This window comes from Pristis pectinata, chromosome 2 (genome assembly GCF_009764475.1).
Source record: "Pristis pectinata isolate sPriPec2 chromosome 2, sPriPec2.1.pri, whole genome shotgun sequence".
In the NCBI taxonomy this organism is placed as follows: domain Eukaryota; kingdom Metazoa; phylum Chordata; class Chondrichthyes; order Rhinopristiformes; family Pristidae; genus Pristis; species Pristis pectinata.
The window spans coordinates 15,760,930-15,786,960 of record NC_067406.1 but is presented as its reverse complement, the minus strand read 5'-3'; the positions used below and the strand labels follow the sequence as shown (position 1 = coordinate 15,786,960).

Genomic DNA, 26,031 nt, shown 5'->3' with positions numbered 1-26,031 from the left:
ACTTGTTGCAAATTGTAAAGAATGTCTGGCCTATAATAAAGGAGCAATTACAAGGCCACCTTCTAAAAGACGAATAAAACCAAATGCACCAATGCAGGCAACCAACCTTATCGAAGACCAAATGAATATATTCTTGTCATAGTTGACCTTTGTACTGGGATAGATGTGGTTAGTCCCCACTGCTCCTTATAGTGAGACTGGTACCGTCACCGCACTTCAGAACTCAATAATCCCACATGCTGGCACTCCTACCTGCTTACATGCAGACCGAGGGTCTTCCCTCATTGATAAAGGCTTTTGGGCGATGTGTGAATCGGCAGGAATACAAGCACTCCATGCCACCTGCAATCAAGTGGGGCAGTGGAGAGAAGGAATCAGGAGATTAAGAGGGTGCTGGCAAAACTGGTCTACTCTGGAGGTAAAAGATGGGCTACACTTGTCCCTGAAGTTCAGCTATCTGTGAACAATGTGCCAATGGGAAAAATAGGACTACATAAGAATGTTATACCTTATTTCTTAATGAACAATGTCCATCTAAATACACCCATAATTGCTAAATCAGGCCAACCATCACCTACACCCGATAAAACTCGACTCAAGGAGTTGAGGGAGTTTATGGGAACTCAAGAGATAACAAAAGAAAAGAAAAGTTCAAGAAAAGAAATGTCATAAAAACAATTTGACTCAAGTTTCCGTCTTAAATGGAAACCTCCTTGTCTCATTACCCAGGTTATCAATGTGGTAATTGAGACCTGGAGGGAAACAAGACTGTAAGTAGATCTGTCTCCATCAATAACATTAAACTTGCCCCAGGAGTGTTTATACCCCCAGAATGAGTTGGAACCCTTATATTAAACCTATACGTGGTTCCACCAGAGAACTCCTACATGCCGATGGGAGATAGGTGAGATGTATTGAACAGATAAGACACATGCTTAGATCTAAAATGAAATGTAAAAATTCCTTTTCACTTGAAGAAGATATCATCGATACATTACCTAGAAATAGTACACCTAAAATGGGTTGCTGTTTTTGGAGCAAGAAACATCCAAACTCCAGAAAGAAATGTTGCTCTTGCTATATTTTTCTTTCAATAATTATGCTTATTAAAATATTATTCAGTGCTGCTTTATTTACCATTCGCTTTTTAGCAGGTGAAGTGGCATTTACCACAGAGGCTCATCTGGCTCAGATACCCTTTAACTTAATGACTCGTAAAATATTAGATTTAGGAGATCTATGAGCAATGATGATTCCAATTTAAATGTCACCAAATAATTCTTACCCCTTGGTCATATGTAGACCAATATACAGGAGCCCTTAATCCTTGCCTCTGGCAAAGTGATTGTTCCCATTCACTTAAATATTCACTCTGACCGCATTGCAGAAGAAATGAACCATAGAACCATAGAACCATACAGCACAAAACAGGCCCTTCGGCCCACCATGTTGCGCCGTCCATCAAACCACCCTCACACTACCTAACCCCTTCCTCCGGCATATCCCCCCATCCCACACTCCTCCATACGCCTATCCAACAAGCTCTTGAACCTGTTCAATGTACCTGTCTCCACCACCACCCCAGGCAGTGCATTACATGCACCAACCACTCTCTGGGTGAAAAACCTCCCCCTGACATCTCCCCTGAACCTCCCACCCATAACCTTAAAGCCATGACCTCTCGTCTTGAGCATTGGTGCCCTGGGAAGGAGGCGCTGACTGTCTACTCTATCTATTCCTCTCAGTATTTTATATACCTCTATCATGTCTCCTCTCATCCTCCTCCTTTCCAGTGAATAAAGCCCTAGCACCTTAAGCCTCTCCTCATATTCAATACTCTCTAATCCAGGCAGCATCCTGGTAAATCTCCTCTGCACCCTCTCCAACGCCTCCACATCCTTCCTATAATGAGGCGACCAGAACTGAACACAGTACTCTAAGTGTGGCCTAACTAGAGTTTTGTAAAGTTGCATCATCACCTGGCGGCTTTTAAACTCAATCTCGCGATTTATGAAAGCCAACATCCCATTGGCCTTCTTAACTGCTCTTTCCACCTGTGAGGCAACTTTCAATGAACTGTGAATATGAACCCCCAGATCCCTCTGCTCCTCCACACTGCCAAGTACCTTGCCATTCACCCAGTACTCTGCCCTGGAGTTTGTCCTTCCAAAGTGTACCACCTCACACTTCTCCGGATTGAACTCCATCTGCCACTTGTCAGCCCAGCTCTGCATCCTATCAATATCCCTCTGTAAGCTCCGACAGCCCTCCACACTATCCACAACACCGCCTATCTTCGTGTCGTCTGCAAACTTACTAACCCAGCCCCCAACCCCCTCATCTAAGTCATCTATAAATATCACAAAAAGTAGAGGTCCCAGAATCGATCCCTGCGGGACACCACTAGTCACTGCCTTCCAATCCGAGGGCACTCCTTCCACCACAGCCCTCTGCTTTCTACATGCAAGCCAATTCCTAATCCACACAGCCAATCTTCCTTGGATCCCTTGGCCTCTGACCTTCTGAAGAAGCCTACCATGAGGAACCTTATCAAACGCCTTACTAAAATCCATGTAAACCACATCCATCACACTGCCCTCATCAATCTTCCTGGTCACCTCCTCAAAGAACTCTATCAGGCTTGTGAGGCAAGATCTTCCCTTCACAAAGCCATGCTGGCTGTCCCTAATCAGTCCATGATTCTCTAGGTGTTCATAAATCCTATCCCTTAGAATCCTTTCTAACAGCTTACCCACCACAGACGTGAGACTCACCGGTCTATAATTCCCTGGCCTATCCCTATTACCCTTTTTGAACAAGGGGACAACATTCGCAACCCTCCAATCCTCTGGCACCAACCCTGTGGACAACGAGGACTCAAAGATCCTTATGAACATAGACACATAGGAAAGCAAGGAATCACTTGCGCGAATAATTACTGATACCTTGACAAAACTGAAAGACTCCAACCCAGATGTTGAAGGTAAACTAATAAAGGAACCCCTTGACATGGATCCCTCTACTCTTGAAGAAAAATATGGACACTTCTATGTTGTTGAATGGTCTCAGTCATGAAGACGTGACATTAACACTATTAGACTAGAGCATTGTGAGAAACCATTTTTTAACAACGATTCTTCCATGTTAGATGGATATCTTATTGCACTTTACCTTTATGGTAAACAAATATATGAACATACTTATTACAAAGACTTTAGACATTTTCATTTCTCCAACTATGGCCACTATTCTATTCCCTTGCCCAATGTTAACGGTAACATGACAATTTTCTGTACTACTGGTTTATATTCTAAATGGTTCAGCGAAGTCCTTGATCCAGTTTTTGCATGGGAAGATAAGATGGAAAGATGCACTGAAGCAGAAGTGTGCCTTCTGTTCAAACGCTGAAGCCTGGAAGGACTGAAGCTTTTCTGACTCCTGCTTTTTGTATACTGGGTCTACTCCGACTGCTGAGCCCAATGGCCCACCTGCGGCACTGTGGATTAGCTCTCATCTATCTGCTTTGGTATACACTGCCTCATCCTCACTTTTTACCTGTTCCTCAGGTTCATCCTCAACCTTGGAAGAGTGAAGAGCAGGGACTGCCCTCCCAATATTATCCTTGCTCCTCTGCTTTTCCTAGCCCTGATCACTAACATTGCGTATGGCTATGCACGTTTCTCGCCCCATCTTGAGGGGGGTCAGGATGCATCTGTCGCAAATAATCGGTCTAATAACACAGTCCCATGAAAAGGTGATCCAATAAACATTTTCTACTCACCTACTTGGATATTACATATTTATTTTATAACATGAGTAACTTTTTATACAATATGGTTTTTAATACTTTATATAATATACTTTGTTAATATGTTGTTTACTCCTAATGATGGCATTATACCATCATGGTTTACCCCATTAACTTTTATATTCAAATCAATATGTCTTACTATATCTTGTGTGTTATGTTTTACTATGGTAAAAGACTTACCAGGAGGAGAAAAATGGCTACCCCTGGGGAATGCTATACTCCTGATAACCTTTTTACCTATTTTGTTGTGACTTCTTCAGAAACGGTGATGAAACCCTAGAGCCTATGAGACCTACAAAGCATTATATTGTCACAAAGTAGAATTATTTGGATGTATTTTGTTGCTTACTTACTATCTGGGTATAGGCATTTATTGTGTATATGGTACTCCTACAATGCAATAGGTAGGACTACTGGGCCTACCGATACTGCCATTTGTGTTATATTTAATGTTACAATCGATATATTCGGTTGAAAAAATTCCACGGCCTGATAGAACAGACTGGGTTGCTCTCGCTCAGTTAAAGTTTTCTGGAAAAAACACGAAAGTTGGGAAGATGTATCACTTTTTCCCCATCAGGCCTAATTCTAACAAGGTAAAGGAGGGAGACCTGGACATTTACTATATCTCCAGAGTCCAGAATCACCCAAGTGGGAAGAAACTGCAGATGGTATGGTTGGCATCAGAATGCCAAGCCACAGCACACCCTTGGGTATTCATTCCCATGGGAGGGACATAACCAATCCATACATTCTAACACCTTATTCTGGTTACCCAGAAGTGAAAGTACAGGCAGAATCCTTAACAGGAGTAGTGTAGCTTTCCTCATCTCAGTACACATGTAAAAGTAACCTGCCTTTATAAATATTTCTACCCTATCCTTATACTGTCGAATCATGTAATTGATGAGTCTAATTTCTATAAACATAAGATTACTAATCCAAAGGCAAAAGAAGATAGCAATATACAATCTAGGGAAATAAAAATCAGTAATATGGTTCCAAGATTCATTTTAAGAAAATCTAAATAAAAATCGTGAACAGCATCTAAAGAAACACAGACAGTCCTGTGGAAAGGAATGAACCATCTTCAGCTCAATAAAAGACATTACCAGTTGATGAGATTAACTAATGGTAACAAAGACAGCGATCCAAACTTTCATCAAGGCAAATGTGAGAAATTATTATGAAGAAGAAAAATTTTAAAGGTGAACTAAAAATGGACATAACATGAACATTGGTGCATTATTGTCACATGTTTATAAAATGATTGGTGGTAAAAATCCCCTGAGGGTTCAGAAATGTGTGCAGCTGAGATTAAGGAAGTGAATACTCTTCCAAAGAGATCAGACAGAAACCCTTATATTGGGAAGTATTCAATGAGTCCTTTGAGCATCCAATCAAGGAAAGCTCCTCTGGTACCGGTAGCCCACTAGAACAGTTGATGGAGTGATATTCTGCTCCCAGGAGGAATCATGGCAGGAATCTGATCTCGAAACTAGTTTCTGGAAGGACTAGCTGGACTAGAAATCTTCACTTAGCAAGAGGGGGGTGTGATGGATATTCACTTTCCAGGCCCCAAAAAGGCTTATTGCTAACCTCAGCTTTTTAGCACAGCAGCACAACCTGTCTAAAGGTCAAGAAGTGGTTGCTCATTAAGCTACAATCCCTTTTGCAAAAACAGCAGAAATTGGCCAAGGCTCAAGATGTCTGTCATTTGCTAAGTTAAACTTCTAACCAATATTCCCTGCTCAGCCTCTTAACATAAACAAGAGAACAATGGGATCCATGTTTACTTAATTAAACCCTCCAGTCACCTGGTCTGAAAATGTGGTTGAAAAGTCATCACACGCCAATGATATCAACTAAGTGAAAAAACAGAATAAATGTTAGAAAACAGTCAGGGTCGGGGGAATGACAGAGAGGACGGGTTACAGAAGGAAGACCTAGAATTCATTCCTCAGCCTTTGGTTTTTGCAACGGACAACTTGTTCATCTGCAACTTGTTGGTATGACTTTTCAGCTTGTAAGAATTATACTTGTGTTTGGAAATCCTTTGTAAGTTACAAGTCGTTAGGAATTACTTATTAGAATTAAACGTGTCTCACTTAAAATAAAATAAACTGTGTTTAAACTACTTCATCAGCTGGAAGCATCTTCTTCTTGGTTGGGCAGAGGGACCCACCACTCGAAATAATGATTATTGACAGCTGGACCTTTCCGTAGAGACTAAAGTAGTGAAGTAAACTAGTCATTAAAGTGTAGCTTGATACAGTATAATCTCCCTATAGTGATGGTACTCGTAGATACTTATGCCAGATAGAACTTAAAGTCTTGACAAGTTTAGGGCTCTCGGATGATGCACTCTATATCATCACAGAGTGACATATAGGCCAGATTGGGAAAGAATGACCGATTCCCTTTCCTGAAGAACATTAATTATGCAGATGAAATTTAACAGCAGTCTAGCAATTCAATGGTTACCATCACTTGAACCTGGCACTGGTTTTGAAATTCCAAATTTATTTAGTTGAATTGAATTTCTCCACCTCTCATGGTGGGATTCAAATTCATGCCCCGGCATCACTGATCCAGCACCTTGGCTGCTGGTCTTATAACTTAATCTGTTATTCGGTATTATATGCAAAAATGATATGTGATATTTCCTGCTTTAATGTAATTATTAAAATTGAGTGAGTTGTTTTCACATAAGCTTTTAGAACTTATTTTTGTGAGGAAACTAAAGTTTGAAGAAAATTTATAATGCCTTCAGCACTCATAATTTACAATAGCATTTACCTCAGCTTATTAAGTCCCATTTTGACTGAAATATTCTATCATTATTGAGCCTGATACTTAATCAGGACATTAATGTGAGTTGCTCTTGGGAATGTATAATGAAGGACACAGTATCCATCGTGTTGTACTGCTGACTCCTTCATTACACAGTCCACAGTGGGCCTAATAGCTTCTCCCTTTTTCCATCTGGGTGTCTAGGAAATGCACAGACTATATTCCCACCCACCTGGCAATGGATGAAGGCCATTTGGCCCATTATGTCTTTGCTGGGATACTGTTCTTTGACAGCTCAGCAGTCCCATTGCATTCAGTCATGATTGGTGATGGACAATTAAATGGACTGAAATTCTCACAGTCACTCTCAGCTGGAAATACCAAGCGCAGGAAATATCTTGGCTCAATTTAGGCTTTGCTAGGAATTCTTCATTGGAGCCTCTGACCAAATATGGACAAACGGGCTAAATTCCAGAGTTACTACTCTTGTCGTCCAGGCAATGTTTGCATCATGGAGACCCGGTAAAAATGAAGTCTTTGGGCATCCAGGAGAGTGCTCATCACAGGCTTTAATCATATCTTGTACAGGATGATACCATGATTATATGGAATGAGCTGCAAGACGAAGTGGTGGAGGTGATTACAATTACAATGTTTAGAAGACATTTGGACAGATACATGGGTAGGAAAGGTTTAGAGGGATATCAGCCAAATGCGGGCAAATGGGACCATCTCAGGATGACACCTTGGTCGGCATGGATGAGTTGGGCTGAAGGGCCTGTTTCTGTGCTGTATAATTCAATGACTCTATGATTCTATTTCCCATAAAATGTAGCTGTATCAAGGCCAATAAAAATGTTTCACCTGCTGGTTTTGCCAAAAGAAACAGTTTCATGAAGATAACAATTAAGATCAGGAATAGGCCACTCATCCCTTTGAACCTCTTCCTACAAACAGTAAGATCATGACTGATGTAATCTCTACTTTACACTTCCCCTACTCCTGGTAAACTTTCACCGTTTGCTTATCAAGAATCCATCCAACTTTGTCTTAAAAGTATTCAAAGACCCCTTCCACCTCCCTTTGATTTATCACCTTCCCCACCATCGAGTACATCTTCAAGAGGCAGTGTCTCAAGAAGGTGGCATCCATCATTACAGACCCTCACCATCCGGGACATGCCCTCTTCTTGTTACTACCATCAGGGAGGGGGTACAGGAGCCTGAAGACCCACAATCAACATTTCAGGAACACCTTCTTCACCTCCGCCATCAGATTTCTGAATGATCCGTGAACCCATGAACACTACCTCATTGTTCCTTTTTTCTCTTACACTATGTATTTATTTTTGTTATTTATAGATTTTTATGTCTCTGCACTGTATTGCTGCCGCAAAGCAACAATTTTAAGTCCTATGTCAATGATAATAAATCTGCTTCTGATTCTGAACCCTCTGAGAGATAAATGTCCCAATCATTTCTGTCCTAAATGGGTGACACCTTATGTTTTATCAGTGACCCCCAGTTCCAGACTCTCCCTTAAGGAGAAACATCCTCTCCATGCCTACCCTGTCAAGACCCCTCAGGGTCTTATATGTTTCAACCAAGATCCCTGCTAAATTCCAGTGGATACAAGCTGACCCTATCCACATTTTCCTCATAAGCCATCCCACCTATTCTAGGTTTCAGCCTGTAAACCTCTGAACAGATTTCCTTGATTTTTTTTCGTCCATATATTGTCTTTTCTGAGTTGAAATGCAAATGCTGTAACTAACCATGCTACCTGCAGTACAAATCGAACGTCCTGAAAATACTGAGCCATCTGGGCGAGGTCTGTGGATGTCAGGCTTAGATATGAGAGAATGGGCTCCCACTATATTTAGTCTGTAGGTCATGAAAGAACAGGGGCCCAGACTGGAGGTGAAGAGGAATGCTGAAGGCAGGCAATTGAGTCCACTGTGCAAAAGGAAATCTTTAGGCCCTAATGTTTCAGAGAGTTGTGGACACAGCCCAATGCATCACGGACACCAGCCTCCCCTCCTTGGACTCTGTCTTTACCTCTCGTTGTCTCGGTGAAGCAGCCAGTATAATCAAAGACCCCACCCACTTGGGACATTCTCTCTTCTCTCCTCTTCCATCAGGTAGAAGATACAGGACCCTGAGGCCACGTACCACCAGACTTAAGGACAGCTTCTACCCCACTGTGATAAGGCTATTGAACGGTTCCCTTATACAATGAGATGAACTATGACCTCACAATCTACCTTGATATGACCTTGCACCTTATTGCACTGCACTTTCTTTGTAGCTGTGACACTTTACTCTGTACTGTTACTGTTTTTATCTGTACTACATCAATGCACTCTGTACTAACTCAATGTAACTACACTGTGTAATGAATTGACCTGTATGATTGGTTTGTAAGACAAGTTTTTCACTGTACCTCGGTACAAGTGACAATAATAAACCAATACCAATACCAATAATGTTTCATGAAGCAAGGTAATAATGGAAGAGCTCAGCGCCATGTTAAACAGTAGCACAGTAGTCAGATCTAGGGATCCAGGTTTGTTCCTGACCTTGGGCGCTATCAGTGTGCAGTTTGCTGCAAGAGTTGACCCCAGGTGCTCTGGTTTCCTCTCACATCCCAAAGATGTCATGGTATGTTAATTGGCCGTTGTAAATTGCTCCAATATAAGTGGGTGGCAGGAGAGTTTGGTGGAGTCGATGGCCATTGTTGGAGAGAATAGTTAACAGAGAAATAAATGAGAAAATGAGACTGATAGGAATGCTTTGAGAGCATGCTTAGAGTTGATGGGCCAAATTACGTCTTTCTATGTCGTAAAACATAGGAAAAATCTGAGAAATTATTTGAAAATCAGCTCAGTCATTTGAATGTACAATTGTCAATGATAGAGCAATGCAATTCATGGAGGTTTCTGAATGTAGTGGGGTGGAGAAAGCTAAAGAAATAAGTAAGATACAAGGCTGTTAAAGGATTTAAATTCCAACCAAGAAAGTGGTCTCTTAGGCTTCTTCCAAAATCACTCTTGAACTTGCAGAAATTATGGGACAATTACACTCTTCTTCCTTCCTCTTATTTTGATGGAAGCTCCTGTGCTTCTCCAGCAATGAAACTGAGATGGGAAACTTGCATCTTGGGGAACCTCAGGCTTGATCTAGTGTTTTGCTATGCATATTAAATGCAAATATGATTGATCAACATTGTTTAACTCAATTTGTTGCTGTTTCAATTGTTTTAGCTAGTGATTGGAATGAATTCAGAAGATGTTATGGTCACAATTAAAAGGGATAAAATTCTTTGTTCAAGCCAAATATTTAATTTGTGCCATTGAAGCAAAAGCATTAGCTAACACTTGGTGAACTGAAGGAAGAAAAAAAATACCATGTTTCAGTGTGCTTTTTTTTGTTTTAAAAAGCTGGCTGTGTTTATTATTTTGTAAAGCACCGAGTGACATTTGTGTCTAAATACAGTTAACACAAGTGCTTTCTTATAAAGCTGTTGCTAGGAAGTGGGTAGGGGAATGAATTAAAATAGATTTCAGCTGGACAATATTCTTATTCTGGAATTTTGAAAATCTGGTGCACCGCCAATATAGGTTTTCTGAAAAACCACAAGCAGGTTTGTTCACATGCACAGCCTCCTTCCCCTCACCCACACACAGCCTTTAATTTACGTCTACTGTCTCTTCACAATTTACTTTTGAGATTCTGCCTTCAGTCTTTATTTCTGTCTTCCCATCCTGCTTTGCATGCTTTTCAAATACCTTTCTTCCTTGTTCAGTCAACAAAACATTTGTTTCTGCATTGGTGGGACTAGACACACATAGTTCCTGGTGATTTGCAAGAGCAAGTGATAATAATGTGGCTTGGTAGCAGTTAATAGCCAGCCCTGAATCCATGATCAGACAGTGGTATGAGAGAAGGTAATTCTGTTGCTAAGCAAATAACTCCATAGTTGGACACTTTATGTTATCAGTAAATCATGCAAGAATCGATCAATTTTGAATCTATCGTCTGAAGACCTTAAGGTTAAACATCCATGGAAACGTGGCAAGAAATCTGAAATTTGAAAGTGACATTCTTATTAATAGAACTCTTGAATGAATTGATGTGCCACAGTTCAGATATCATGGCTACTATTTCACACTGAATCAGCACAGTGATTTGGAAAAAGAAAGTAGCAGAATAGCGAACCTTTATTTAGGTATTTATGAAAATAGCAAAGCCTTGGAAGAAATTAGTTCATGAAAGTGCAATAAGTAGGCTTACACTATCTGGCTAGGAAAGTACCAGGAAAACAAAGGATTGTAATGGATCAATAATATTGGTAATCTGATGTCATTTCAAGTTTATCCTTATCCTTTTCAAAGCTAGATCATGTATCCCTGACCCAAAACAGCACCAAAAGAATGCAATGCTGGTATTCTAATAATCCTCTGTACTCTTTACCTCTGACTTTGCATGCTATGTATTCCAACTCATAAAGCAGACCTTTATTTTTCATCTCATTTTATACCTCAGCCATATATTCTGGATGGCACAACTGAAATCTGTTTCACTTAATTAAGAACATCAAGTGCTGGAAATACTGCTGGTCAGGCATCATTTGTGGAAGGAGATTCAGGTCAATCAATCTTAATTATTTTGGTTTACTCAATTGAAAAACAGGCATAGTACGATCTCAAAATGTTACCGCCCCAAGACAAATTCATGCACTCGAAAGGCAAAACACTGCAGATGCTGGAAATCTAAAATAAAAAAGAAAATGCTGAAATATTCGGCAAGTCAGGCAGCATCTAATAAGAGAGAAGCAGAGTCAATATTTCAAGATGATGACCTTTAATTAGAACCAATTCTGTTTTATTTTAAGTTCATATACAGGTTGATGTACTACATTATGAGACGATAACCATATGTCCCTGGTTCAAATAAATAAATGTGGACAGAGCTATAGAGGTTTACAACAGAAAGAGGGCATTTAACCTACTGTCAGTGCAGTTCTTTGCCAGTCTTTAATACTAATCCAACTGCCCTACTCTTGGTCCACAGGTACATACCTTACTCTACTTCACATGTTTACCTAATTTTCTTTTAGTTCTGCAATGCTGTCTGTTTCAACCATTCTGCGTGACTCAGAATAATTTACAAAAAAACTCAGTCTTCCTAGATTTAGTTGACATTGTCACACTAACTCATCTCTCACATATCTATCACCCCTGAGATCCCACAGGTGAGTCGGCTGCATCGTCTTCATGGAATTAGTGCATTGTCTATAAGTGGGCAGTAAAAACTGCCTAACCAGCGATTTACACTAAAGTATTGTTGGTACTTTACTGTTAGACTGTACACCACTATGCATAAAGTCATAAATACTGTTTTTTTTCAGTCATCCTGCCTCTTGCTATACATATTTTGTAGTAATTATAAATAAGGCTTTCATTTTTCAGCTTTTATTTTTGTTTCAATCATTCTCATTGTTTGGTGAAATCAGTTAATTTTGGTTATTAAAAGTCTTCAGTGAAGTATGATATGATATGATATCTTTATTAGTCACATGTACATCGAAACGCACAGTGAATGCATCTTTTGCTTAGAGTGTTCTGGGGGTAGCCCACAAGTGTCACGACACTTCTGGCGCCAACATCACATGCCCACAACTTCATAACCCGTACATCTTTGGAATGTGGGAGGAAACTGGAGCACCCGGAGGAAACCCACACAGACACAGGCGAACATGGCATCAACTTTCAGTGTTTTCAGTCTCCATGAGTACAACGTATTGAATACGTTGTGAACATCTGCGAGTAGTGTTGATAACAGAAGGGAATTGCGGAATTTTTACATCAGCCATTACCATAGTCCTCCCATTACCATTCTCATTGTCACAGAGTTTATGCAGGATATTTACACCTGGATCATCTGGTACCTTAAGGCTTTCAGCAAGCTTAATCCAACATGCTTGCAATGCATTGCAAGTCTTTTTCAAAAACCTTTGACAAGCTCTTGTGGTAAAGCTGCCATGCTTGTGGCAGAGTCCATTTTGCAGGGGCTCAGTGCCAAAACTGCTCACCAAGGGGTCCTTTTGTTGAATTCAACATGGTTCCTGATTGAACCATTGCCTGAAATTAGAAGGAATAGAAAGAAAATATATTCACATAACACAAGGCAAAATGAAGATGATCATTTATGTGAAAGGAAACTTTTTATAATTCTGGCATCCATTAATGTCCATCTGCAATTGGCTTGAGAAGGTGGTGATTAACCTCCTTCTTAAACCGGTGCAGACTTGTTGTGATACCACAGATATATGATCCACATGTCTTTTGAGATTCTAGATTCAAGATCTGAGCTTATTCTAGTCTTCAATAGCAAGGAGGGAATGAACATGCCTTGTCAGCATGTCCAAGTCTTCCGAAGGGATTAAAAAATCCACTAGATCATATCGAATTCATGCACGTAACAGCTCAAAATATTTTTTTTTAAAAATGGCAGATGTTGGAAAAAAAAGGATGCTGAAAATACCCAGCTAGTCTGGCAGCTTTTGTAGAAAGAGAATTAGATTCAAATTCCCTTCATCAGAACTGGGAAAAATGAATTAGTTTCAGGCCTTTTTTAATCAAAAGGCAAGATTAAAAATTTTTCAATTTTAAATAACTAAATTGAGCTAATAATTCTTATAGCTTACAGTTCCAATTGGTAGTTGTTATTTGAGACTAACAAATACAGGGCTTGTTTTTGTTATTTTCACTTGCTGCATATTTTTTGTCCAGTTCATTCACAGTTCTTGCACAGCTCAGTAGTTTCTTGTGTGCCACTGTGAAATGTATAGAGCATCCGGTGAGGTGAGAGATGAAGACCATGGGTCTTTACTAACAAAAGCAAAAGTTAGTTAAATAAACCAATTAGCAAGCCTTGTTTTGCTACATGGATAGTAAATTATCTTTGGGAATTCCCTCAGGGGTTCCGTCTCTGCTTCTCAAAAAGGGTGCGGGCTTTGTAAGCAGCATTTATGTCACAGTTACATTGGCCAATCGGCACCACCTCCCCCCACCACAAACAGCAAAATATTTTATGCTGGTGAAGAGGTAGTGAAGGAGCAAAACAGTTTTCTGTAGCACTGAATATTTTGGGGGAGAAATTTGTTTTTAGCTGTGAGCATTAAATAGGGGTAAGAATATCAGCTGCTGATGGTACTCATCTCCATACATTCAGGACCATTGACTTTATTGGCTATTCAGACAAAAATGAATTTGTCCAACATTATTCCTTATAAATTTAAGTTCATGACCATGGTGCAAAATAGTATCCAAAAAACTTTCCTTTAAAATCATTTTTCAAGACAGCTACATGAAGTATAATTGTCTGAGGCATTATATTTCTCTTGCTTGTTGACCTCAATTTTAATCTGTAGAGCTTCCCACCTGTTTTCTGCAGTAATTTGGTATGATTCATCTCCATGTGGTTGAAAAATTGTAGAAGAATATTATCCATTTAAATTTCTTTAAATATTGTTCATTTTTCATGTAACATTGGTCTTTAACCTTTTTTGAGAAATATGATTGCTTGATGATCTGAAGTTTGAAAATGTTGAAATGAATAAGGAAGCAGTGATCATGTTTGCATAACTTTAGAAGGATTCCACACATAATCACTTGACAGATGAGGGAAGAACCAATGAACATACAGCATGGCAGAGGTGTAGAGATTGGCCAGAGGGGTGTCCATGGTATTGAGTGCAGTAAAATAATATAACATTCACATGAAAAGACTGGAAAAGCTGGAACTGTTCTAGGAGCAGAGAAGATTAAGGGGTGATTTTGTGCAATCGCAGGCATTCACAGCGCAAAGCCATTTAACCCATTGTCTTCATTCTAACCAAGGAAGAGCTAATCCCACTTTCCATCTTCTGTACAAAAGCCAGATAGGTCACGGCAACAAAGCTGAGTACTTTTTAAATATGATGGGATATTCAAAATTATCAAGGGTATTTTTATGGTCAATCAGGAAAACTTGTTTCCACTAGCAGGATGCTTAGTACTGTAACTAACAGGCACAGTTATTTGGCAAAGGAGACAGTAAGGAGATGAGAGGATTTCTTTTTACACAGTGCATTGTTGTGATTTGGAGTAACAATTGTAATCATTCTGGAGAACTGCAGATTGCTGAAAATACTGAATCAATGTAAAAACAAGAGCAGAGAATTGGAAGAAAGAAACGGAGGGATCTTGGCATGTGAATACACAGAGCATTAAAAGTAGCAGCACTCATAGTTAGATCATTACAAGCCAATTAGAGGCCTTAGTTGTTTACAGAGGTATTGAATATGAAATGTAGCAGAATGTCAGAGCGTACAATGAAAGTAATTTATTTGGAACGTTGCAGAAAGGTTAATTGAATCCTTAAAGAGTTGATGTAGAATGATTTTTTAAAATTATTACAACTGCATGCAAGCTTATCTTTTTATTTAAGAGAAACAATATAGCTTTGTAGTTTTAAATCAGAGATGTTGAAATAATGCATTAAATGCCCTAAGGGACATTAGGGTTGGAGGTCACTAGGGGCCAATGGTTTTATTGATTTAGTGGTTTCTAACAAAAGTGATGATCTGCTGGGAGGAACTTGATTGTTGTTTTCCAATGTTTGTTGCAAAGTCTCCAAGGTAAATAGCTTCCAGCGTGGTGGAGAAGGGCTTCGTGTGAACTGCAGTTGAATTGGCAGCAACTGGATCCAGGAGATGGGTGAGCGCTGTTCCAAAATGATGAATAATTGCTCCCTGTGCTCTCAGCCAAACAAAATGGATACAGTTTCTGATCCCCAAAGAATTGAGATAAAGATAATTTCATCCAACAAGTGGTGGGGGCCTGGAATTCACTGCCTGAAAGGATGATGAAGGCAGAAAACATTTGATAGTACCTGGATGAGTACTTGAAGCACCATATCCTGTAGAACTCTGAACCAAGAGCTATGAAGTAGGACTGACCATCTTTGGCTGGCATGGACACATTGGACCAAAGAGCCTCCTTCTGCATTGTAAATTTCTATAATGCGATTATAGATAATACTTGCAGTTGCATCATAATTCTTGTGTCATTTTAAGTGAAGGCAAGGAGTAGGTAAGATTAACTTTGTGTGCCGCCTGCACCAGCTAAACCTGCCACAGGTTAATTGCGATTACAATGCCACCATTTATTTCCTAACACTATCCCATTTAACATCATGCCTTATACCTCCAGCTGATTCCCCATCCAACAACTCCATCAACTGTATTGAAAGTCAAATCAATTTTGCCTGTAAGAAAACATATTAAAGGATTTGGGGAGTAAGCAGTGAAAATGGAATAGTCAAAGTCAAGTTTATTTTCATATGTATGCAGAGATGTGATGAAAAACTTACTTGCAGCAGCTTTCACAAAAACATGAATTACACACAATTAAAGGCACATAGCATCATATAAGCAGGATTCACAAAAACATGAATTATACACAATTTTTACAAGAAAGAACATAATTAGAACAAAAAAAGGTCATGTGGCTTATTCTGGGCCTGAAACTACATTCTCATCCAATCCTCATTGATGGGACGTGCAGGTGACTGCCCACTGGTTCCAGAACAACACAAAAATCTCATTTTGAAATCAAATCAGGAAGGTGGAGACAGAAGAGACTGCAGATGCTGTATTCTGGAACAAAAGAAAAACAAACTGCTGGGGAACTCAGTGGGTCAGGCAACATTTGCGGTGGCAGAGGGATAATCGACGTTTTGGGTCGATACCCCACTTCAGGACTGAGAGTGCAGAGAGGAGGTAGCCAGAATAAAGAGGTAGGGAGATGGGTGAGGCAGAAGCTGGCAAGTCATAGGTGGAATGAAGTGGGGAGGGGGATGATGGGCAGATGGAGCCAGGTGGGGAAGGAGGAGGGGGTGGAGTATGGAGACAGCAGCTGGTGGGTGATGGGTAGACGGGGTGATGGGTAGACGGAACCAGAAGGAGGAGGAGAACAAAGCTGGTTGACAGGGGCTGGGTGGGGGTGGGTAAGGGGGGGGGCGGTGGGTGGTTGGAGATTGAAGAACCTAGACAGATCAGAAGGAGAAAGAAAGGAGCACCTGGTGAGTGGGTTACCTGAAATTGGCGAGACCAAGCATAGACTAAGCGACTGTTTTGCTGAACACCTGCGCTCCATCCAAAACAGCCATCTTGAGCTCCTGGTTGCATGCTGTTCCAACTCCCCTTCCCATTCCCACATCAACCTGCCTGTCCACGGCCTTCTCCACTCCCGGGCCGAGGCCAAATGCAAACTTGAAGAACAACACCTTATTCCGCCTTGGTAGTCTATAACTCAATGGTACGAATGTTGACTTTTCCAATTTCACAACCCACTCCCCTGTGTCCCCAACAAAACCCCCCTTCACCCAAGCCAACCTGAACAGAGTTTCAGTCCCCTCCCCAAACTGGTCCCATCTGCCCATCATCCCTCAATTATTTGGTTCTACTTAGCACCTTCCTTACTCATCAGATTCCAGCACCTTCAGCCTCTTATGTCTTCACATCACCTTGTAGCCCCTGTCTCTACCTCCACCCTCCCACAGCCCTACCTGGCTCCATCTGCCCATCACCCCCCTCCTCACCTGTGTCCACCTAACGCCTGCCAGCCCTTGCTGTCAAATCCTTCTTACCTCTTTATACTGGCTATCTCCTCTCCAGACTCTCAGTCCTGATGCAGAGTCTCGATCCAAAATGTCCACTATCCCTTTGCTCCATGGATTCTGCCTGACCTGCTGAGTTCTTCTAGCGGTTTGTTTTTTTTCTCGCTCCAGGAAGGGGAGGGCAATGGGTGGTATAGGGTCAGCCAACTGCAATCATTGTTGAGAGGTGAGGGCCAAGAATTCTCAGCTTATGTTTGGATCCAACATAAATGTTGGGAGATTGGAGACAAATCTTGAACCTGAGACTCTTAGTCATAAGTTGTGCAATGAACAAAGATATACGGAGAAGACTTTGTGCTTAAGAAAGCACAGTTGTTGTTTTCAAGGAACAAGATGTTTTTGGGCTTCTGTGAATGTGCTGCACCTGCAGATTTTTGTGCTTGGTTTGCACTTTTTCCTTCTTGTACAGACTCAGCCTTTTTTTCTCCATTTTCCTTCCTTCCCTGTACAGAAGAATTGTATGTGTTTTCACCTCCCACTATGCAGTCTGTCTGAGGCTGGTAACTCCATATGTGGGCGGAACCGTAGGCAGAAAAAAAATGCCTGCTTCCCACCTCGCTGCACAGTGTGTGGGCACATCAACGTTTTGAACCATGGAGGAATACCACCAGGATAATCTTTAACTCGAAGTGGCACAATTCAGAGATCTATACCATAATGCTTGGGAGTTTTTAACTTAGGCTGTTCACATGACTGTCAGGTAAGTAGTATTTGCCCCACCGGTATTCACCAACCAGGTTAATGGGTTAAGATGCAATGCAAATTCAGTGGTAAAGATAAAATATAGTTGCATTACATACTTATTGTTCTGAAAGTCAGGGTTTTACATTCTTATCTACAGAACCAAATGCTGCAGCTGCCAAGTAAATCTGAATCCCACCACGTATCAAGCACTCATGAAATGGTTTCTAAATTGTATGTTATCGTGAAGCTTCACTGTAATTTTGTGTGACCCTCAACAAAATCTTTCTGTGTTGTTACCTACAAAGCAAGTAAAAATAGATCTCTTGCCATAGATGCCATGCGAGAGTTTTCAGAAAAAGACATAATTTGTGTAACAAGGAGATCAATCATTGATTATAACTGGAAAATTTTTGGAGTAGCACTAGCTGAAATAAGCTATTAAAATTAAATTTTGAACGATTATATCACAATAAATTCACTGCACATAAATATTTAAAGTACATTTTCAGTTTTATGTTTTTTTTATGTATGGATTAAAAGGCACAAAATTATATCTTTGATTTTTAGAGATATTGTTGGGAACATTTAATGTAATCATCTTCTTCCAGTGCCCAATTCAGTGCCATCTGGCACACAGCTAAGCGAGAAAGATGAGAATTTAGCAGAAGGAGTGAATTTCCTCGACAGGATTTTAGACTTTAAAACATTTGATTAAAAGCTGAACAAAAACATTCACACCTAGCTGCTCTCCAGCTAAGTATAACCAGCATTGGCAGCTTTGACTCAGTTAGAGCATCTCACATCTGAGTAAGCAGGTTCATGCTCCACTTCAGTGAGTTGGACATGGCATTAGGCTCAGTGGTGTCAGTTGTGTGGGCTCGACAGTGTCGCTCAAGGACAAAAATGGTATCCACTGTGCACTTTTGTTACTGAAAGCTATGAACTGTTGTAACCTCCACTCTAAGTGCAGAGCAGGTGGATGATCATATTACCAGTGGCTGTCAAGCCAGCCATGGCAATGAACTTTTATGCATCAGGCTCCTTCCAGTCAGGACATGGAGGTGTCGGGAGATTCAACCAAATTACCTCACACCATTGCTGATGTGAGGTGCCTATTTAAAGAGAAATAACTCCATTTCATTCTCTTTTGTGAGGGAGCACCAGACGGTTAATATGAGTCATGGTGAGAGATATCATGAGTTGAAAATGAATGGGATCCCATGCTCTCAATGCCCACCTGTCTCTGACAAGGTAGGATGCAACAAAATGAACATAACCTTGACCTCTTGACCCCATAATTATCTTGTTTGACCTTGCACCTTATTGTCTACCTGCAATGCATTTCCCTGTAGCTGTGACACTTTACTTTGTATTCTGTTATTGTTTTTACCCTGTACTACCTCAATGCACTCTGTACTACACGATAGCATAGTGGTTAGCATAATGCTTTACAGCACCAGCGACCCGGGTTCAAATCTGGCCACTGTCTGTAAGGAGTTTGTACATTCTCCCCGTGTCTGTGTGGGTTTCTTCCTGGTGCTCCGGTTTCCTCCCACATTCCAAAGACATACAGGTTAGGAAGTTATGGGCACGCTATGTTGGTGCCGGAAGCGTGGCAACACTTGCAGGCTGCCCCCCAAAATCACGACGCAAAAGATGTATTTCACTGTGTGTTTCGATGTACATGTGACTAATAAAAATATTATCTTATCTTATCTTATCTTATCTTATCTCATCTTATCTTACCTCAATGCACTGTGTAATAAATGGCATTAGGGATATCCAGCAAGGCTGGGATAGGGAGGTCACGTTGATCTGAAAGTGATTGCTATATTTAAATAATGCACTGCACACCTCAGCCAAATTGACATCCTGATTGGCAACAGCTAAAACAAATGGGCAGAAGTCAGAGCTGGGAACTGTAAGGATGGTCTCTGGCACTGATTACATGATGGAAGCAGTAGGCCTTCACTGGAAAAGAAAGAGATAATGGGGCCGGGCTTATTGTGAGACCAAGAACATGAGGCTCACGATTGGGGGAGGGTGTGGAAGGGCAGAAATGATCAATAAGACCACAATGAAAGAATAAAGAGGAAAGCAGGCTCATGATCAGAGCAAGAGAAAGAACTCTAGATCCACAATCAGAATGGAAATAAGAAAGACAATGCCGCTCCTATTGAAGCTGGACATAAATCCTCAATCAGAGTAGAAGAGAGAAAGAGAGAGAGGACAAGGGGGACATTGTAGGAAGGTGGCGAGGGAAAACATGGTCTGGGATGTGTGGGAGAGAAAAGAAATCACAGAGAGGTTGTGACAGAAGAAGGAAGAGAGAGTACACAGAGGTAGTAAAGACACCCGAGATGGCAGATGCTGGAAACTGGAAAAACAAACAATCTGCTGGAGGAGCTCAGTGGGTCGAGCAGCATCTGTGGGCTGTAAGGAATTGTCAACATTTTGGATTGAAACCCTCAAGTAGAAATAGAAGGAGAAGAGAGAGGCACTGTGATCAGAGCAGGACAGGAAAAGGATACAGGGGCTGCACTAGGAGGGGTAGAGAAAGAGGATGGCGAAGTCACTACAGTCTGAAAGACTTTCTGATTTGACTGTTTTGAGTATGACAGATGTTTTTTTTTAATTGTCATGGGTTTTGATCCACAGAAGAATATTTCCACTAATTGGCAGGTGATTCAAGTGGGAGTGATCATTTTACTATTGTAACTGAGAGAATGAATGAAGGTGAGATTCCACTACTGGAGAATTCTTAGTGCCCTCCTTTATTCAGTTCAGGCATCCCCAACAAGGCTGGCATTTATTGTTCATCCCTAACTGCTCTTGAAAGGCTATGGAATATTTTGCTATGGCTTTTATTTTAGGTAGAGACAATTGCATTTAAGGGAAATTTGGAAGAATATTTGATGCACAATGTGCTGTAATACAGTAATACAGAGAGGGCAGTTTTATATTATTCCAACAACTTGCCAAGGCACAGCAGCTTGCTGGTGTAATTTGCCTTGCAAAAGTAAATTATTTTGTGGATTTAGATGAACTTTATCAAAGCATAATTATTCCTAATTTTCATTATAAGATGAACATCAAACTTTAAAAAAAATCACAATCTTATCCAATGTCACGCACATGTTGCCCCTATAGTTTTACCTCCTGATACATGGACTATATTTGTCTCTTATAATATAGTATGAGAAAATCTGTGTGTGTGTGTGTGTGTGTGTGTGTGTGTGTGTGTGTGTGTGTGTGTGTGTGTGTGTGTGTGTGTGTGTGTGTGTGTGTGCATATTTTTAAATCTATTCACAACAAATAGATTAATTTCTGCATTTTAAACACGATGCAATAAAGAGTTTATTTGAATTACCCAGAACATAAATTTATATAAATATGCAACAGAACCCCATTATAAATTTATATCATTGGCTCTTAAAAACATTGTCACACAAGTAGTTCAGGCAACAGTCACTGTCTTTTGGTTACTTCTGGCTTATGTGGACACTGCTCATGGAAAGTATTTTTATTGATAATTTTTCAATATATCATTTATAGATCAACAAGGGACACTCAGTGCTTATAGTTATTTGTGTGCAACATTTTTCCCATGAATTATTTACAAAGCCCTAATCGCCATATAAAAGCTACATTAACAAACTCTGTACAGTAATGGTCGTGTATCTTGAACTATTTATTGTACTCTATTTCATGCCATCTAACTAAAGGACTTGAATCTGTTGTTAATATGTGTTGTGAACTTAGGGCACCTGATGCCTGACTCATTATAGATTTAAGTCTTCTTTGGTTTAGATAAAAATTATTTTCATTATCAACCATAATAATGCAACTTTTTTTCTGTATCTCTTTGTTTCTTGCAGTTTTTGCACTTGTGTTTATTGTACAACAATGACTTCACTTCAAACTACCATTTTAGCTCTAATGCATTTTGGGGCATCATGAGGCTATGAATGACACAATATTATTCTTACTGAGTGCACAAATGCCTTTGGGCAGTCCAGACCTCTGTACCTTCAAACAGCCCAAATCTTAATAACTCAGGACAGTCTCAGCAATACTTTAAGACAGTGCAGACTTCTCTTTACTTTTGACAGAGGCAGTCATGATTTAATTCTCTTCAGTTCATGCAGCTGAGGAAATTTTGCCATTTGCCAGTGGATGTCAATCTTTTAAACTTCACAGTTGGTTGGTGATGCATCTGGCCTGGTCTATAAACCAAGAACTTTGCTCTAGTTTGCAAAATAATATGTTTGTTGAAGGGTAGAGGGAGAAACTGGTAATATTAGTAGAAAGAAATTGATTTATAGACTGCAAAAGGCATCAAGGGGTTTGGGGAGACCGCAGAATATGGTATTGAAATAGATGATCAACCATGACTATATTGAACGGTGGAGCTCACTCGAAAGGCCAAATGGCCTACTCTTGCTCTTAGTTTTGTTTGTTTGATATGGTGACAAGGACCTGGGATTTCCTCAAGGGGTGTGATCAACAAAATACACCAAGAATGCAATGGTCAGTGTTCCAGTTTACTTGCACTACAGAACTTGTGCAATTTCAGTAGCTTCCTTCTGAAGGTAAAATTAGTGTAATCAAGCAGCATAATCTGTGATTGGAGACGAGCTAATGGTAACCCAAAGTGCTGGTTGGATAGTTCGGTGAGACAGAACATAAGGTGACACTTTTTCCTCTGTTTTGCTGAGATGAAGGCTGCCATGGATTGCTGTCTTCAACTAATTAACAACTGCAACAGGGCAGGATTCACCTGTGTGGCTTTGGTTCACTGATGTCTCAAGGTTTCTGTACTTGTCTGAATTTAAAATAAAGTACTAAAGCAAACTGACAGACCTGAGTTAGTGGCAAAAGCTAACTGTTGGTCACTACAGCTTATATAACGACCTCTAGATTCATGTGGCATAGATTACTTTGTGTCCCAGAACCGAGGTGCATAGACAAAATGAGTGGTCATTCAGTATTATAACCTGGTGACATGGCAAGTATGGTGAATGGGGCATACATTCGGTGAAGAAACCTATGAACAATGTTAAAACTTGTGAATTCTCTGGCAAGAAGTGGCATAAATACATCCTGCTTTATGTTTTATACTCATGAGGAAGACATTTTGCATTTTTGTTTGATTCTGCCCAAATGAAGAATCTGGTTGGGAATTATGAGAAGCCTGTAGCCAGCATGTGCTTGAGTTGTGTCACATTATTTGAATGTGGGAGCCTCTCACTGAAAACAAAATGAATGTGTTAAAAGGATCTCTAATAAAAGAGACTACTATTTGCAAACTGACCATTTTGAGAAATTTGAGCCACCTGGGATAATTTAAAACCTGCTCTGCCTTTGGTACATTCAAGATATTGGAAAACAATGGCTTCCTTAACATTCGGAATCTATTTTAATTCCCTTTGCACGAGCAACATTTTTCTGTTGGATTACTACCAGGAAAAGATTAAATAACATACCTAGCTGGTAAACAGTCATGCACATCAGTAAAGTCAATGTTCAGTGATTTGAAATACTTGCACGGTATCTTTAAATATTCTTTAAAGTGGAGTTAACATTAGGTGTTAGATTTTCTGGTGGTTGTAATGTTTAGTTGTCCAGAAGGCGTAAACATTGCATCATAAAATGTGTCTGGATCAACTGGTCTTTACTAACAAAGTCAAATTACTTGGAATTGCTCACACTTGACTACCATTTTGATGGATGGTTATAAATTTCTATCAGTGATAAACTTTTTCAGTAAACAAAAGAGGAAAACATCCCTAATTAGTGGTTACTTTACACAGTAACAAGTTGGATGCGCTGTATAAAGGAGGAAACAAGTTGTCTCCGCCTCTACATGGGTAGTAAAAACGGGTGTTGATATAAGTGCAATTTTAGCTTATATTGCACTGTATGTTTAAAATCTCTTGCAAAAAATATAGATTTTTAAATTGTTGTGCTCCTTGTTAAAGAAAATTAATGACATTATCTAACATTATTTCCCCTTTAAATAAAAGCTGAATATTTCATTAGGTTTGAGCCTTGGGTGTTTCACATTGCTGAGCAATGCCTTTATTGATGTGTATTATGGTGTAACCATCTCGATATTTTACTTTTCTTCCCCTGGCTGTAGCCTGTCAGGGAATATATGGTTTGTTTAAATAGATTTTGAATGACAGGAACCTATTGCCTTTGGTACTCAGGAGGCAGACAGTCAGAGGCAACATTGACCATCATTCTGGTTTGTAGATAGAACAGAAATTGCCTGCCTGGAAAATCAGGACTTACTGGAAATAGTGTTTACTGCACACAGTGAGAGACAGGACTAGTAGTACTGGGTTTGGGTGCAGCTGTCTTCCTCCAAGATGCAACTAGGCCACAATTTCTTGCAACACTTTTCACACTTGCTGTTTGTTTTCAGAGAAAATTTCATTTCATTGTGCAGCCTCTATCTAATAAGTTCACTAAATAAATGAACCCATGTTATTTTTAGGGCATGCTAATATTTCGCAATATTATTTGGGCCCATTTTGAAGAACATAGCACTGAAGGAATTAGTTGCCATTTGCCTTTCTAAAGATGACATGGTGATAAATATTGGATTTATTCACTTAAAAATAATGTTAACATTGTTATAGTATTATATGGTATTGGCAAGGGAACTAAAGATGACATGAGGAAGCATATTAAGAACTTTCTATGCAGTCCTTTCAACCAAACTAAAATATACTTAATTCAGTGCTGAGAGTTAAATAACATCTTATTCGCATGACTTGGCAATGGATATGTAGGTTATTTATACTGACTGTTCTTGACTCCCAGACCTGCACATTGTTTGAATTAATGGACTGCCTTTATAAATTTTTAAAATTTATTGCTGTTTATATTTGATACTATAACATTGTTTTACAGACATCAAAATTATGTTATGTTTGAATATGCTATACAAAAAAAACAATTCAAATACATTATACTTGAACCTTGAGTATTGACACCGATCTTTTCTCTGCTGAGACTTTTTCTGTAATACAGAAAGATTAGATTAGAAAGATGAAGATTCTCTTTTTCAGCCTTTGTAGAACTTCAGCTCCCCTTCAGATTGATTTTGTTTATTTTCTGTTCCTTCTATAGCCTTTCATATTATTCAACTATTTATCCTATAATCTATCATTGTTTGCCACTTGTGGCAAACTATCCCACATTTCAACAGCCCTTTGTATTGACTATTTTTTGACTTCCCTCCTTTATGTATAAAATAATTTCAGAACATCAGTTTAGGGCTTGAGGACAATTTTCCTTATGGATTCCCTGCTCATCCAACATAGGTTTGGTGTTTTACCAGGTATCCCAACAAAAGTTCCAGTAGATTTGGAGAATCATCCTTAAGTATTAAAGTCAATAATGTTTTCCTTAAATATGAGCCACTAACTGTTGTAGTAATGTCACTTGTGTGCTATAGAACAAGCAAATTTTGCCACAAGAAAAGCAAAAGGTGGCATATTCACACAGCATAATCCCCGCACATTGTTTTGTTCATTTATGGCTGATAGTGTTTCCCAAGTTCATGGAATCAATTTGCCAGGGTAAAATTCATATTTGAGCAGAAGTCAGTAAAATAATAAAACCTCAGCTGTGGTGATAAGTTTACTTCATAAATTATCGGCCGTGATTTTAAGTACATTTTTAATTTTTCTTTCAGAGTGGCAGGAAAGAAAAAGGAGACCCTCTTAATGCTGCCATCGAAAAAATGACAAAGAAAACCCGAGATCTGCGCCGGCAGGTATAGTGCTGGTCTCTTCAATTTTAATTTGGAATATTTCTTGATATCTGAGTTACTGTGCTTTGGGGACTTGATATTTATATAGAATTAGGATAACTATTGCTTCATTTCAAGTATCATTCATGAAGGGAAATGTGGACATTGGCTCCATCCTCTTCCTCCTTCTGTTTGAGAAAGTCTTTTTAGTACAGACCATCTGAATAGGGCCATGAAATTTCCTCAAACCATTC

The 26,031-nt window shown here is 39.7% G+C and overlaps 1 protein-coding gene across 3 annotated transcripts in view; it reads left to right on the top strand.

Moving 5' to 3' along the window:
• The window catches only part of ctnna2 (catenin (cadherin-associated protein), alpha 2), a 1,078,855-nt gene that overhangs the window by 511,444 nt on the left and 541,380 nt on the right, over positions 1 to 26,031 (top strand). For all 3 annotated transcript variants that reach the window (XM_052033367.1, XM_052033351.1, XM_052033359.1), the window contains exon 8: positions 25,721 to 25,801. In XM_052033367.1, coding sequence (XP_051889327.1) covers positions 25,721 to 25,801 — 81 coding nt within the window. The remainder of the gene's footprint in view (positions 1 to 25,720; positions 25,802 to 26,031) is intronic.